The 16,887-nt window shown below is 41.5% G+C and overlaps 1 protein-coding gene across 1 annotated transcript; it reads left to right on the top strand.

The window, feature by feature from the left end:
- The first annotated feature begins 1,948 nt into the window (after positions 1-1,948).
- On the top strand, positions 1,949-10,230 carry LOC101174207 (aryl-hydrocarbon-interacting protein-like 1). Its single transcript, XM_011482614.3, has 6 exons — positions 1,949-2,156; positions 3,716-3,895; positions 6,363-6,551; positions 6,663-6,839; positions 6,909-7,050; positions 7,322-10,230. The coding sequence occupies exons 1-6, from the start codon at positions 1,989-1,991 to the stop codon at positions 7,519-7,521; spliced, it is 1,056 nt and encodes a 351-aa protein (XP_011480916.2). The 5' UTR covers positions 1,949-1,988; the 3' UTR covers positions 7,522-10,230.
- The last annotated feature ends 6,657 nt before the right edge of the window (positions 10,231-16,887 follow it).

The following is a 16,887-nucleotide window of genomic DNA, read 5'->3' as shown; positions in this document are numbered from 1 at the left end:
TATTGAAAAATAACTTTTAAATTATTATTGACTGGTTTGAATGCCTGATTTGTTCCTCGGAACCCAATCATCATTCATCCCCGGCTGTTCCTTTTGCATGTGCCAGCACAGCCCTGCATGTCAGTCTGACTGGTAAAAGCTGCCTTCTATGTCAATCCAGCTTCCTTGCTAATTTTGTCAGTGGCTTGCTCCCACACAGAAGCACAAAAGGTTTACACATCCATAAACATTATTTTGTGTTGTGTGTGTTTGTGCGTCATGGAAGCAGTCCTCCCTGTGTGTGTGTTGTGTATATATGAATGAATGACTTTTACATTGGAAACGTTTTCTTTGCAGGAACAACGTGACTCTACTTCCCAGAAATAGACTGTTACTTGCTTAAAGTGGAACTTTTCCAGTAGGTTTACATGTTAGCGCCACCGTTGGCAGATCTTGTACTCAGAAATGTGTTTGTAAAAGAAAAAAGAAAAAAAACGAACACATGCACACTGTAAATGCAATAGTCAGGAAAGATATATATTTACACACACACACACACACACATGTATAGGCAGAGCAAAACCAAAATGTGTGGGTGGTTTGACGCAAGCACTGTGAGTCACTCAGATACAGAGCAGCGACACCGCACACCACTCTCAAAGTGCAGCCTCTCCAACAGGTTGGATGGATTACTGCTCCCCCCTCCCCTCACTCCACACAGATAGCTCAAAGTCACCTGTTCAAATTCCCATGTTGCTTTTTTATCAGACAAATAATTACAAATGTAATCTAATTTTTTTTTACATCTTTTCAAGAAATGTTCACGTAAAAAGACGGAGCTATGGCAACACAAACCTGTTGTTTTAGAGTAAGATCAGTAAAATTTTCTTCTTTTTTTTGCATTTTACAAACCCCATAAAAAGTGAGATAAAAACTTATGAAGCAGGAGAATATTGTATGACTTAAAATAGTTGATTGATCAATAGGTTGATTTTGATCAAGGAATAATTTAGGATAAGAATAACTACCAGAACTTAATGAAAATGTTTTTAAAAAAAGATATTTAGCTTCATTTGAACCAGCAGGATCAAAGACATTTTTGTTCATTTAAAATGAATCCACAAGAGGGTGTAAATGCTGCCAAAACCCTGGCAAACTTCCAACAGCACACTGAAGAGCACAATTCACCATGTCATACAGAAATGAAAGGTGGTCATGGTCTAATGGTGCATTCCAGCATTTTATTTAGGTAGTAGTGAGTAGAAAGCAGCTTTTTTCTGATAAACTAAAAAAAAGGAAATTCAATTGTGAGCTCTGCCAAGGTGCAGTTATTAGGTTTTCTTTATGTACAATTAAAATGCATTAATGCTGGTAATTCTTTTTTAGCATAATTGCCTCCTAAAACTGCTTGCAGACTTAGTCAGCAACCTATAGGGGAGCCTTGGAAAACACTCTGGTGCTCAAAAACACACACAGCCCAGATGGGAGACAGATGTTTAACAGACAAGGTCAAGGAGTCCAAACATTAATGGCGTGCTCCACCATCTCTTAGTAGTCTCTGTATTGTTCAGATCTCCCCATCCACTTAAATCTGGAAATTTCCTGTGGAATGGAAACCACGTCCTACTCTTGCAGATTGTTTTGTGTTTCTCTTTTTCTCTCTGAAAAAACACACCCATGCTCTTGTGGAATTCCAATGCATATGGACCCCAGTTCTTGCACATTGACCTTAGAAAAGAATAACTGTAATAATAATAATAATAATGTATCGCAAACTTTTTGAAAACGTTTCTGTTTATTTGTTGTCAAATCAGATTCTCTGTCCTTCTGGAAGTTTATTGTTTGTTCAAAGAAACTTCTGGTGATGAGTGCTGCCTGCTCAGACCTGCAAAGACTAATGCAATGAGCAATATTATGAAACATAGGGAGAGGAGGAGATGTGTCTAATCCCATTATCTCAGTCCAAACTAATCCATTAGAGAAAAAAACCCTTTAAATCATCCACACACATGCTTTGCCCTACAATATCACTGGTACCATATTTATTCTCAATATTACAAGGTAATTCCAAGATGTCAGACCTACAGGACACTTTTTTGACTGGATTGGAAGGGATCAAGAAAACAATTCTTCATGGGGGATCAGGGAACATCCCCAAATTTATCACAGGAACTAAGGTACGGTGAATTTTAGAGCTACAGCCAAATTCTTCTACCGGTAATCTAAGACGTTTGCCTCAATATGTGAGCTAACATCAATTCAGGTTTCAAGCAATTTAGCTTAATGTGAAACAAATGAGGATTGAATGCAACTGTGCATCTGAGTAATGAAGTAGAACAAATTAAAACATAAAGAGGAAAGAGAAGCTTGGCATTTTTCAGCTAAAAAGTGGGAAACAACACTGTCATAACAATTGGGAAATGAAGCCATTCACCACTACATTACGGTAATCTTAAATTGGGTAGATTTGTTTTATTTTCCTTAATGCTGGACTGGATCAGCTGTTTTGGTGTTAAGGTTGGGAGTGGCAATCTCGGGTTTAACAGAGGATAACATTTTTTAAAGCTTTTCTTTGAGATAATAAACATGTTCACAAATTGAAATTCAGAACTTAACTGCTTTTCAAATGATTTGGAACTTTATTTCTTTTTAAAGTTAGAAGAAAGTAACCACGTGCGGCGGTTTCTCCACACAGCCAGTAGAGAATGATGGAAGACCTTCACCAAAAGACAATGTTTCCTGATTTCACTTTTTGAACTACAAAGATCCACTCCAACAAGAATTGTGTTTTTGATGTTTTTTTAGCATGTTTTGTAGCATTTTCTCATGATGGAGGACACATTAAGAAGAATTTAGGATTAAAATTGCATTTCTGAGTGTTTCATTATGCAAATCTTGATTGATCAGGAGCAGATAAAGATGTGATGTTTGAAAAAGCTCCCAGTTGTGAAGCAACAACTGAAATATGTGGGCCAAACTCTCCCTGCATGCTCTGCTCCATTCTGATGCATTCATTTGCAGGAAAATAGATCCATTATTGTCTTAATTTTCCTCACCTGGCTCAAAACTGTTTGGGTAGCTCTGATATTGCTCGCCATTGTGGTTGCACCTCTAATGTTAGCTTGTGAGCTTGCGGGAAAGAGTGCAAACAAAGGGATGATGGGATATCAGTGGCAGCTTACTTCCACGCCAACAGTCTTGCCCACAACTCAGATGCGGATTTCTAATGGACTGAAACTATGTCTTAAAAAATGATGCAGGGTTTTGGATTTTGGCTAAAAACAACATAATCATAATTTTAAAAAAAACACTGGGAGTAAAAGATCGAAGCATGATTTTTTTATCCCTGCCAAACACATAAATAAGTTTGTATGTTTTCATAAAAGGGGAATTTTTCATAAATTAATGCAGATGTTCAGCTTTTCCAGAAATTTTCATTTTTGTCATTGGATCATTATGACTTTTTTTTTACACATGGGTATAATAAAGACGTCCTCAAAAAACAGAAATACCTCCATTAACATTTCAAGTCTTCCAGAGTCACAACAAAGCAAGCGTGGCCTATCACTGTATTTCACGGTTTTCTTCTGGCACCAGCTATCTGGTACTATTGGCTGGTATTGTAGGGCTAACGAGTAAATAACCTATGAAGGATCGTGTAGATAAACCTTTTTTCTTCACTTTAGTACCACAAAATGATTCTTCTTTTAGCAAATGATCTTGTCTGTGGTTCCAGGTGACGTTCCACTTCCGCACTCAGCTGTGCGATGATGAACGGACAGTAATAGATGACAGCAAAGTGGTGGGGACACCTATGGAGATCGTCATAGGCAACATGTTTAAATTAGACATCTGGGAGACACTGTTGTCCTCCATGAGAATTGGTGAGGTGGCAGAGTTCTGGTGTGACACAATTGTAAGTACTTACACATTTAAAAAAATGTTTCAAAACATATATCTTATTCTGTGTGTTTTTTGCATATTACCATGTAACCTAGGTGCTATCCTAGGCGCTTTAACATTGGGAGTTGGGTCATCTAGACCCAGTAGACAGTGCGCTGAACCTTTTTTCTTCAATGATTTGTGATCTTCACTGGTGTCCATGGATTACATGAAATCTTTCCACCTTTATCCACCTTTGTCATGGTAGGAAGAACACGTCAATGTAAGGGTGGGGTCATCTAAGATAGCACAAGGGTTAAGCAAAGTAAAGTCATGTAATCTTGTAAAAGTGTCATCATAATCTAAGAAAAAGTTCCTTTATGGTGTCTATGTAAAAGAAATCAGGCAAATAAAACAACAAACTCCTATGAATAAAATAGGCATACACATGAATGGATTGCCACTTAATAGAAATTCATGCACCTGTACGTGAATTTTACTTCTGCCAATAAATACTTAACACTAAAGTAGAGTATGTATTTTGCTTTTTAATTTACAGTTAGGGACTGAGAAAAAACATAATGTTCAATGCAAACAGGAGACCTAAAGCAGCAGTGACTCAGCCTTATATCCTCCAGATCTCTTCTATATTTCCTTTGGATCTTTGATTGACATCCTGACTGTCCTGACTGAATTTTCTGTATACATCAGCAAGGAATTTTGACCTTTGAAACATTCACCGTGCGTGCCTATACAAACAGAAGTGGGAAACAACACTGTCATAACAATAACGATTTTCTAAGGTCAATGTGCCAGAATTGGTGTCCATATTCCTCATACTGATTTTTAATAACTTATTGCATGTATGCTTTGCTCCATCTACAAGCATATGTATTGGACACTGTCAGAGACAGATTGATTCAGGTAGCCTGTCATTAATCCAAAGCAGCCTCACTCTCCCCGTAATCGGCTCTGACTCCTGCTGAATCAGCATTGCTGACTCTGATCAGATTTGATGGGGCTTAGAGTGTTTATGTATTTTGAAAAACATGGCTGCTTCACTGCACAGAGTACACATCTCCAATCAAACACTGTTTCATCCAAGAAAGAAAAACTCCCCTATTTGATCCCCTATTTTCTTTCTTTTCTTTTGCAAATTTAAATGAATAAAAACAAATAAGAGAAAGTATTTTGTCATTACTGTGAGCTCAGATAAATTCAGTAAACAGTGTTTTATTCAGTGTTTTTTTTCCAATAAAAACATAGAATAAATAATTGTAAGATACTCCTGTGAACAAAAATATCATATTATATTATTATACATAATATTTTATATAAAGTTAAGATCAAAAATATATTTTAAAAATCAAACACAAAAATGAGCACAATTTATGCAATTCTGAGCCAACACGGTTTGAAAAACAAATTAACTGGCTTTATCAGGTTTTTCCACATGTTTCAGTTTTGATCTGAATTAAGTTTCCAGTTAACCCTTGTGCTATCCTAGGCACTTTAACGTTGGGAGTTGGGTCATCTAGACCCACTAGACAGTGGACTGAACCTTTTTTCTTCAATGATTTGTGATCTTCACTGGTGTCCATGGATTACATGAAATCTTTCCACCTTTATCCACCTTTGTCATGGTAGGGAGAACACGTCAATGTAAGGGTGGGGTCATCTAAGATAGCACAAGGGATAAAGCAGGCTGCATCTATGCTTCTGCAGATCACGTTCACTGATCATTGGCAGAAACACACATGTCCCCCTTTCTACTCTGGCTTCTCTAAGAGTGGGGTCATCTAAGATAGCACAAGGGTTAAAAGATTTTGGGACTTTTATCTTGGTGTGTCATACTAGTAATTATTATTACTTTATTCTGTCTTTCTTTTTTTCTTCTGTAAATGAGTACATGCCCATCCCTTTTGGGGTCATTGACCATTAAGGGTGACATGGACCAGGATATGACTTGTTGTAAAACTTGTCATAGTGAATGACTGTAGGTACAAGACAGGTTGAACGCGTGGTCACTGACCTGACCATGTAAAAGTCTTTTTTATTCAAAGTTTTGACATCACTGACCTAAAAAGGCTGATCAGTCAATCTTGATCTAAAAACTTCTCTGTTGAGAAATTATTTTTAGCAGCACAGCTACACACAAAAACTAACTTTAATGTTTTTTCACTTTCAAAGCACTTAACACATACTTTTTTGATATCTAAGTAATAAAGTCATCTTTCCTCCTTATGCTTAAATTAAGATCTAAAGGTTTCTCACATCTGGCCAGAAGTTTGTGTCTGTAACAATTTTGCCTGTCAAATGTGTCAATTCATGCAATAAATACCAAAGAGAATAGGAATTGGAGTGACTGACGACTTTGAATTCACATTTAGTGTTTCCATTGGGTAGAATTTTACAGTTTTTTCATTTAACACTCTAAGATTAGCTTCTTATTAAGTGTGTATGAGAAGAAATAAAGTCTTAAGATAAGTCTTTGTTTTCAGCATACTGGAATCTATCCACTTGTCTCTAAAAGTATGCGACGTATAGCTGAGGGGAAAGACCCAGTGGACTGGCAGCTCCACACATGTGGCATGGCCAACATGATGGCGTACCACAGCCTTGGATATGATGACTTGGATGAGCTGATGAAGGAACCGAGACCCCTCTTTTTTGTTCTGGAGCTGATCAGGGTGAGAGATTTTCACTCAGATGTTTAACAAGTTAAAATGTGTAATAATAGCATAATATATAATTACAAAATGTGTTCAAAAGCTGATTGAAATGCTCTCATGGATGTGCAGGTGCAGCAGCCCACTGAATACAATAGGGAATCCTGGGCTCTGAATGATGAGGAAAGACTGAAGGCAGTTCCAGTGCTGCATGGTCAGGGGAATAAACTCTATAAACAGGGACGCTACCAAGAGGCCACACAGAAGTACAAGGAGGCCATCATCTGCATTAAGAATGTTCAGACAAAGGTGATACCTATGGGTCTTTTTTTCCAGTTGTCTGTGACCAACCATAAATTCAAAGGGCTTTCTTTTCAGGAGAAGGCATGGGATGTCCCATGGCTAAAGCTGGAAAAAATGGCAAACACTTTGACCCTTAACTACTGCCAGTGTCTGCTCCGCATGGAGGAATACTACGAGGTTATTGAACACACCACGGATATTATCAACCAACATCCAGGTTTGCATAAAGTCTTGCTGTAAAGCATTTTGAGGCCTTCTGAAGAAAAAGTTCTTTTTTTTTTAATCTCATAGAATGTGAAGACATTTTTAGTGCTAATACTTTATCTTGATTTCATGGGACTTTTTAAATGGCAGCTGCCTTCTATTCAAAACAGCTTCCATGTACAGATGTGACAAACAGAATTGTAAAAGCTGCTTTAGTCAATTTTAGACAAGGTTAGCTTTATAATATCACGTCAAATGTTGCCTAATGATTATATTTATCCCAGGTCAAGCAAAGGCGTTCTACTTGCGAGGGAAGGCCCACAGCGAGGTGTGGAATGAGGCGGAGGCTCGGCAGGATTTCAGTAGAGTGTTAGACCTTAACCCTGGAATGAAAAAGGCAGTCAAGAAAGAGCTGGCAGTGCTCAGCATGCGCATGGAAGAGAAGAACCAGGAGGACAAGAACAAATACAAGGGCATGTTTTGACACATTTACTCTAAATTGACTACAACGAAGCAGATTGGACATTTGCCTCTTGTTTCTGGGGGGCCCGCTTGCAGACAAGATGGCGCCCAGACATCAATAGCCATAAGCAGAAATTCCACAAGATTCTGGAATTATAGCACTTTCTATTAAACTTTTAATGTAAATAAACTGTAACTGGTACTGTTTCCAGTACAAAATAAAGTTTTAGTGTGCAAGATGAGCTTTAAATGGGGCAAAAACAGTGATTGTTTTATTCCTTTCAAAATTGATGTTAACAAAGATGTTGAAATTGGTAAAATGTTTAACATTTTTTACTGGAGCTTTGGCACCAGTGATTAAATTCCTTCAACTACCGTAACTTTTTAACCCTTTTAATGCAATCGATGTGGATCGGCTTATTCTGTCACGAGGAAAAGTGGCTTTGCACAAATGAGCAATACTTTATATTAGTAAAGTGTTGCATACCTACACAAAGCGGATCAGCTGGAGGGAGAGACACAACATGAACTTCCAGTTCCGTTTGAGGACTTTTGGTTCCGGCTAAGGATGTCTGGGCGCCATCTTGTTGTCTGCAGACAGCCAGGTCCTCTTGTCTTGTCCTGAGCTGCATCCTCTGAGATTTGCCTAAATAAATGTCATCAGAAACCGAAATAAATACTTCCCTTTCTGATTTGTATCTATTTTTTGTCAATTCACACAGATCCAGTTACGTTTGATTTACATTTAAAGAGGGTATTTGAATGCATAAATGGTCGTTTTTCTTTAAAGTGATTGCATGACTTTAAAAAAATTCAAAAATGGAGTTGGATGTATGCTGAACTAAATAATGTCATATCCAGACAGAAAGGTTTTCATGAGACCGTGTTCTTGTTTTCAGGATGCTGTCATTTAAATCTGAAGTCATTGTGGTGATGTGTTACTATTACCCCAGTTTTTTGTTACTAAACTAAATGTGAACTAGAATGTCAGACTTTGAAAGTCTCTGCTGTTGTTCAGCGTCTCAAGAAGTTGCAGATGAAAAAACTGTAAAGCATTAGGACTTAACCTAAAGACATCGAAAACTTGGAGCTACAAGAGCTCTGAGAGAAGAAAGAATCGTAAAAGAAGTAGCAGGAAAGTAGAAGGCCAAACAAATAATTTAGGACAACAAAAGAAAGGAGGTGAAAACAAAAAGGTTGAAAATTGAAATAAAACCCAAATAATAGAAAATAGACAAAAGAAGAAGGATGAAAAGTCAGCAGAAAAGCAGGCAAGGCAGGCTAAAATTGATTCTGACAAACTGTACAACATGACCAGATGGAAAAGGTGCAATTTAAAAGAAAAAAAGGCAGACTCCTTACTTATCTTCTGCCAGATACACTGTAATGGAGAAAAAGCATAAGCACCACACAAAGAGGAAAAAATGTACATGTTTTTGTAAAACGTTGTCTGGTAGTCACTAGTACCCATATTCTGACATCATCTGTTGTGATCTTAAAAATGTTTTTGTATCGAGTGATTTGTTGAATGCTTTGCACTTCAGGGCCACCGTAGGCATCACTTCAAAAAACAAACACAACTTCTGTGGTTGCAGAGTTCATCACAGATGACAACCCAAATAAAGTCTCTGATATCTGGATCACAAAGGTCAAGAGCTGCTTGGTCCAGGGTTAGGAAACACAACATTTCATCTCAGTTTTGTCTCTTTCCTCAAAGTATTAGTCTGGATACTCTGGTTCCAACAAAAATGATTATTTAAAGGACTACAATGTATTTGTCCATTGTTCACAGTGACAATTAGGACATTTCTAAATAAGGAGATTCCAAAGTGTTGTCATTTCGTACCCCTACAGCTAATCACTCAAGTGTAATCCACCCTTTCCTCTGCAGCCTCCTTCCTTCCTAACACCAACAACCCTCATGTTATGCTTTCAGTTCTGGTTCTGCCTTACACTCTTGCATTTCCTTTTCCCTTTTTGTCATCAAAGACACTTTCCTCCTCACCTTTTTCTTTTAACAAATAGTAGTCCACTATTAAATGAGTAAAAATGCACACAGGAAATGACTTACAAAAATAAATATCATAATTCTGAAAAGAAATGCTTGTTTTCATCACAAATTGAATTACTTTCAATTTTATTTTAAAATACCATGGTTATTACTATTCCTTAAGCTCATATTTAAGTTAGTCAGTGAGTATTTTTGTTTTTATTTATGTTTATGATTTTATAGGTGCTTTTTAATGGTGCTCGCTAAAAAAAAAAACTTTAACATTTATATTAACTAATCTTAGTAATTGTTATGTCTTACTCTCTGTTAACTTGTAGAACATTACAAAATGAAGAAAAACTAAACATTATTCATTCTAGAAATTTCTGTTTCTCTTTTGTGGCTTAAAAAGAAGTAAAGCTGTAGAACGAGGCTGCAGGTGAAGCTTTCATCAAAATTGAGAACAATGAAAACTCTTCTGCCACCTAATTTCCCTGAATCTCAGGAGACATAAAAATAGATTCTAAGTCATTCTAATCAGCATCAAGCTGATGTTTCATATATTTGTGTTTTGAATGCAGGAAAATATAAAGTATGTAGAGCTCCAAGCATTCAGTGGCATTCAGAGTCGCAGGCTGTCTGATCAGAGCACATGTTGATGCATCGTGACTCTTCTGTCAACAGGAAGTTCTCTGTCTGCCCTTCTAGGACCTCAAAATAAATCATTGTACTCACATTTGACCACCAGGTGTCACTGTTTCCTCATATTGGATGCCATGCTGCGTAATCAGAAAGCCATTGTTGCACAACAAAGATTGTGATGCTCTCCAGCTGTTAAAGGATTGTGTAAAAGTCAGGGTTGAAATAAAATGAATTTAAATATAAAATGAAAAATATAAAAAAAAGAACCGAAATATGTAGTCATAATATATACATGTATTGCACTTCCTGAGCCAAAGATTGCACATGTATGGTAATCTTACAGATGGCACAGTTTCCATTTTGAGTGTAGCAAGTTCAGATGTTGAGTCCTAGAAACTAAAACCATGCTGGTTTGGTATCACTCTGTGTAAATGCCTGCAGAGCCATTATTACTGGGAAATGTTTAAAAAAAAACAGATATGCACTAATTTAAGTAGAAATTAAATTTAATGTACATAGAGACCATTACGTTAAAATTGTGCTTTTAGTTTATAAAATATGTTTTTGTAGCATTTTTTTTCATGATGGAGGACGTATACAAAGAAAAAGGGATTTAAACAGCATTTCTCTATTCACATTTTAATAAATAAGCAACTTCAAAAAAGCTTATAGTTGTTATGTGCAAACTACAATCGGCGGGCCGTGAGCTCAGTACTCTGCTCCAATCTGATGCATCATTTCTGAGCTGACATCTGGCTCAAAACTAGTGTTCAAGAAAACGAGACAGGTTTTGGGATTTTGGCTAAAAACAGCATAATCATAAATAAGAATAAGAGCAGGGCTGTAGTTCATATTAGATCACATCACAATAATATACGGCAGAGATTTTTCTCTCTGCAGCAGAGCTTCATGCATAGCGTGTCTGCTGCCAGTTAAAATAACCCAGTCTGCTTCTAAAATTGTCCATAGGTGTGATTGTGAATGTGAGTGTGCATGGGTGTGTGATTGTAGCCCTGCAACAGACTGGCGACCTGTCCAGGGTGTACCCTGCTTTGGCCCGCTAGTGGCCGGTATAGGCTCCAGCAGCCCCTTGACCCCAAAAGGGAACAAACAGATCAGAAGATGGATGGATGGATGGATGGATGGATGGATGGATGGATGGATGGATGGATGGATGGATGGATGGATGGATGGATGGATGGATGGTTCTAAGCATAGGTTTTCTGTGATGTGGTTTGATCAGTACATATCATCCCAGTGGAATGTGCTGAGAATGACAGTTTCAGACAAGAGCACATATGTTTTCTGTTAGAATAAATATGACAAACGAAATAAACCATGCGAACTAATGCAAAAATGAAAAGCTTTTTAGTATTTCTGCAAACATTTCAGCCAATTTGATGAAACACATGGAGACTAATGCAGATAAATAACAGTTTCCTTTCAAAGGAATACAAACAAACATCTCTACTGTAGAGAAAAGATGCATCAGTCCCATTCACCCCTTTTATCATTAGAACCATTCTGAGGTTGGGAGATCAAAGCTTCATTGTTCTGTTCCTTGCATCCAGTCTGAAGCTACGTTCTGGGAAAAACAATCATGGAATTTACACTTTAGGTTATTTTCCAGCAGCAAATTCTGCCTGTGAGCAAGGCAGTGAACGTTTCGGACTTTCTTAGATGCTTTTAAAAAGTAATATCCCAAGCCTTTCCCCTGCAGGTGACAACAGCTCATGAGGTTTGTGTTCCTGGTGGACAGGAGTTCATTCAATTCAAAATGAGTCTGGTGGCTGAAAGTACAGGAAGTTTATCACTCAGTGTTTCCTGACTTGCAGGCTATCTCTCGGGCTGGATAGGCCGCCAGCTTCTGCATCAGGTTGCTTGTCACATGCTAGTGGATCTCTGTCAGGTCATTTAGCTGGCAGTACTTCAGGCACTTGTACCTTGCAGAATGACACCCAAAAAGTGTGGTTGACAGTGAAATGATGAGGGAGTAGATGAATAATTGTATGTAGATGCATAATTGACATGAACATAAATGTTATGTTCATTCTAATCATTTCAGCGCTCTGGGCCTAGCCTGCTGAACAGCCTGCCTGAGGATGTGAGGGCTTCATCTACTGTGGAGGTTTTGAAGAAAAATGTGATAACTCTTCTTTTTAGCTCAGCTTGTAACCCTTGTGCTATCCTAAGCACTTTAACATTGGGAGTTGGGTCATCTAGACCCACTAGACAGTGCGCTGAACCTTTTTTCTTCAATGTAAGGGTGGGATCATCTAAGATAGCACAAGGGGTTAAGTAGTTGATTCATGCCTACTTGTTGTTATTTGATTTTACAGACTAATTGTTTGTAGGATAAGTATGTGTGTGTGTTTTTTATCATATTGATATTTTTACCAACTATTTTTTCATTATTTATTTATGTAAAGCACATTTTTCTCTTTAGCAGGAAAGTGCCATATAAATAAAGTAGAATTTGAACCAACAAGTTGTCTAAATAATTTGAATAAAAGAGATAATTATGCCGTCCTAAAGAGCATTACCCAGAAATCTGACGATAAATTAGTTGTGCTGAATTCCAGCTTACGCAAGAGGTCACTGTGACTGACCCAGATGTTCTGAGTACACAGTAGAAAAGAACTGTCTAACTTTTTTTTTTTTTTTTTTTTTTTTTTTTTTTTTTTACCTTGTCCTGTCCAACAGCTGGGCAAACAGATGAGAGCTGAGGGCCTCTTGTGTTGGACATATTTTACTTTAACAAGAGGGGTTATTAATCTTCAGACAAACCAAAGGTATGTCTGAATAAACCCCTTTTGTAATTGAGGCCAAACTTTATTAATTTCAAACATGTTTGAAGATCTTTGGTGTTGGACCGGACGGAAAAGGAAAGAGGGGAAGAAGAGAGAGGGACGTTAGAAAGAGGGGGGGAAGGAGGGTGATAGTAGGAGGGGAAGGGGGATAAGACCATGAAGCAGCATAGAGCAACAAGTTTACTGGTTGTTAATCACCATGGTAAGGCTCAAATGCAGTACAAAAAGGGCGGAGCCTGTCCACACACACACCCAAGTGTCAAACACACCTGCTAGTTGCAAAAATGTCCATCTGTCGACATGTACACAAAACAGATAGTGCTCACACGCATACTTATGCCTTAAAACCAACTAGTGTGAAACATTTCAGTCATTCAGTCACGCAAACCGCCAGTGCAAAGGTGAGCCAACACCCGTGCTCAGGTGAGTGCTCATGTTCTTCTAATATGGATGGTGGAATGTGTAAAGAAGGAAGGAGAGCGCCCAGCCATCCCCACCCCAAGACCCCCACCGCAGCAGCAGCGGCAGCCGGAATCCCCCCCACGCCACACGGAAACCGGCAGGGAACAACCGCCGCCCGGGCGACCAAGCCCGCCACCCAGGCCAGGGCCAGCAGGACCGCCGCAAGGCCCCCCAGAGCCAGAGAGCAGGGAGGCACAGAGGGAAAGAGAGGGCCGCCCCAGCCCAACCAGGAGAACAGCCCCCCCGCCGCGCCGGGAGAGCCCAACGCAGGGCCCCACCGGAGAGGGACGCCCACAGCCCCAGATGAGCACCCCACCACCACCCAGGAGTTCCGGGCATCCCCCCGCCCCAACCCCAGGTACGAGCCAGGACCCCCCAAGGGAGACCCGCCCCGCACTCCAGGCAGCCATCCGCCCGGCCCACGGCTGGTCCAGGGAGGAGCAAGGCAGGGGCCCGCCGCCTCCGCCCAGGAGAGGGGAACCCCGGGGAAAAAAGAGGGCCCACAAGGGGTGTTGTAAATATGGCCCGACCAGGCTCGGCCACAGTTGGAAGTTAGGCGGGGCCCAGCGCTCAGGAGCAAGGACCAGAACCCACCCCCCAGGGACACCAACACCCCCGGCTCAGATGTAATGTGAACCCCCCCACCGCGCGGAGAGAGCACCGCCGGGCCCAGGAAGCCGGCACCCCCGGGACACGGCCGCCGCTCCAAAGGGGCCCGTACCCCCCACCAGGGAAGAGGCAGGGGACAGATGGTCCTAGGTCCCACCTTCCTTGCAAAATGTGTGTGCGTATATGTGTGTTTAAGAGGGTGTGTGTGTGCATGTGTGTGTGTTTATGTTGGGATGTATATATTGAGGGGGGAGGGGTGTGTGTACTAAGGGGGGTGCAGTTAAAATTGGCGGGTAGGGCACTAAGGGGACATCTCCTGATTACTCACAGTGATGTCCCCTCACCCTCCCCACCAAGGGGCCCTAAATGTCTAAGGTGCGGTTAAAATTGGCGGGTAGGGTGCTAGGAGGACATCTGCTGCTTGCTGGCAGTGATGTCCAAGCACCCCCCCTACCAAGGGCCCTACATGTCTAAGGTGCAAATAAAACCGAAAGAGGGGGGGCCCACTCCATACGGCAGCCATAGGAGGGGGGGCCACTGCCTAGTAAACCCCCCCCCCCAAGGCCCATCGCAGGCTAATCCCCCCACCCCCTCACCCTATTATGAGGTTATATGAGGAAGGGGGTAAGTTGGGGACAGCTGGTAGACTGTCCCCCGGTGGTCAAACAGCTGTCCCCCGCCCCCCCCCCCAGCAAGGGGGCCAGGCCCACCCAGCCCAGGGGCCCCACCCCCGGAGGCGCCGACACCCCAGGCCCAGCACCACCCACCCCACACAGAGGGAGAGGAGCCAGAAAGCGCCGGCCCCCCCCGGAGCAAGCCCAGGCCCCCACCCCCAAACGCCGGCCCTAGAAGAGCTCTGGTCAGGCCTCGACGGGACCGAGGCAGCCAACCGGCCGGGGAAACCGCCGATGGCCTCAGCGGAGACCCCGACCCGTCAACCCCCCCTGCCCCGTACCAATAGTGGCCCCCCCCCTCCCCCAGAATGCCCCCCCACAGGACAGGGCCGACAAGACCCCCCACCCCACCCCACCCCAGACCCCGCAGCCGAAGCGGATGACACCCAGAGCGCCCGGGGGCCCCAAGAGGGTTGTCCCGTCCCGCCCCAGAGCCAGGGAAGGGCTGATCCCAGCCCCAGGCGTAGATGGGAAGCCCATCCAGTGCCGCTGGGCCCCCCCCCCCGAGCAGCGCCCCCCGCCAACCCCCCCAGCACAGGCAAAGGGACCACCCCCCCAAGCCAAGCCAGAACACCCCCCCCCCCCCCCACCACGCACCCCCACACCCAAGCCCAGAGGACCACGCAGCGCCCCAGCCCGCCCCACCCCGGCGCCGGACCCGACCCCCCGACCAACGGAGCCCCCACCACCCCCCGCCAGGCACCGGAGGCCCCGGCCCCCACCCCAGCCCACGGCAGAAGGGCAAGGAGCAGCGACGACCAGGCCCCCCCATCCCCTAAGTCATGGAGTCAGCTATGGGAGACCAGAGAGACCGAATTCTTTCAAAGTTACTTGAACCTTGGGCTGACATTTTTTCCAAGCTGATCTGATCAAGCAGCAGATTTCTGTGTTGACTTATATTTATATTTTTCTTGCTTTTCCAATTTGTTAAAATAGTTTTTTTAGCAATGCAAAGAGTTATGAAAATGATAGAGCCTAATCCTCCTTCTACATCGATGGCACTCATGTCACCAAGCACACAAAGTGACGGTGAAGCTGTGATTGAAACCTTAAGCCAGACTGATAAATCGGCACATACCTGCTGCCAGAGAGCCTGGACAGGCGTGCAGAACCACAGTGCATGCATGTAATTGTCGGGTAGATTACTGTCACAGTGCTGACAAATGTCTGAGTTGCTGAGACCCATCTTGAACATCCTCTGTCCAGTGTAGTAAATTCTGTGAAGGGTTTTAAAATGGATTAGCTGCAGATTTGGACTTTTTGTCAGTTTAAAGGTGTTTAGACAAAGTTCTGACCAAAAGCTTTCATCTGTGCTGATGCTCAAATCCGCATCCCATTTTGTTGTCGGAAGTGAAATGTTATTATCTAAATTACATAAAAGTTTGTATATTTTGGAGAGAGTTTTATTCATTGAGAAATTGATCAGAGTGGTAACTACATCTGGTAGCTTTAAATCGTTGTCTCTGTATTTAAATTTTTTAGTAATACTTGATTTAAGTTGCTGATATTCCAAGAAGTTATTTATTCCATGTTTGTCTTGAAGTTCCTGGGGAGTTATGAATCTTCTATCAATAATTACGTGCTCTAGTTGTTTTATGCCCCCTGCTTGCCAAGCTGGGAAGTGGATAATTTTTTTGTTTATGAGGATGTCTGGGTTGTTCCAGATGGGTGTCATTTTGCACGGTTGAATTGATGATTTTGATATTTTGAGAAATTCCCACCAGGCTGTTAAAGTGGCGTTTATATTAATAGTTTTGAAACAATCCTGTTTTTTAACTGTTTGGCTAATAAATGGAAGATCTGACAGGTTGATCTTTCCACATAACGCCTGTTCCAAGTCTAACCATGAGTTGGTTTCTGGATTATTTTTTAACCATTTTAAGATGTATTGTAATCTATTTGCAAGAAAGTATTTGTGGAAATTAGGTAATTCTAATCCTCCACAGCTTTTTGCAGATTTTAAAGTTTTTAGACTAATTCTTGCAGGTTTATTGTTCCATAAAAAGCTTGATATGGATGAGTCTAATGTTTTGAACCATTTTAGTGGCGGTTGTGTGGGAATCATTGAAAAGAGATAATTAACTTTGGGTAAGATTTTCATTTTTACCGTGGCTACCTTGCCCATAAGGGACAGAGGCAGGTTGGTCCAGCGTGTTAGATCGTCCTGTATGTTTTTCAGTAATGGGGTGTAGTTTAGCTGC

The sequence above is a fragment of the Oryzias latipes genome, chromosome 13 (genome assembly GCF_002234675.1).
Source record: "Oryzias latipes chromosome 13, ASM223467v1".
Classification (NCBI taxonomy): Eukaryota; Metazoa; Chordata; class Actinopteri; order Beloniformes; family Adrianichthyidae; genus Oryzias; species Oryzias latipes.
Note: the sequence above shows the minus strand (reverse complement) of the source record. Positions and strands in the feature narration are given on the sequence as shown.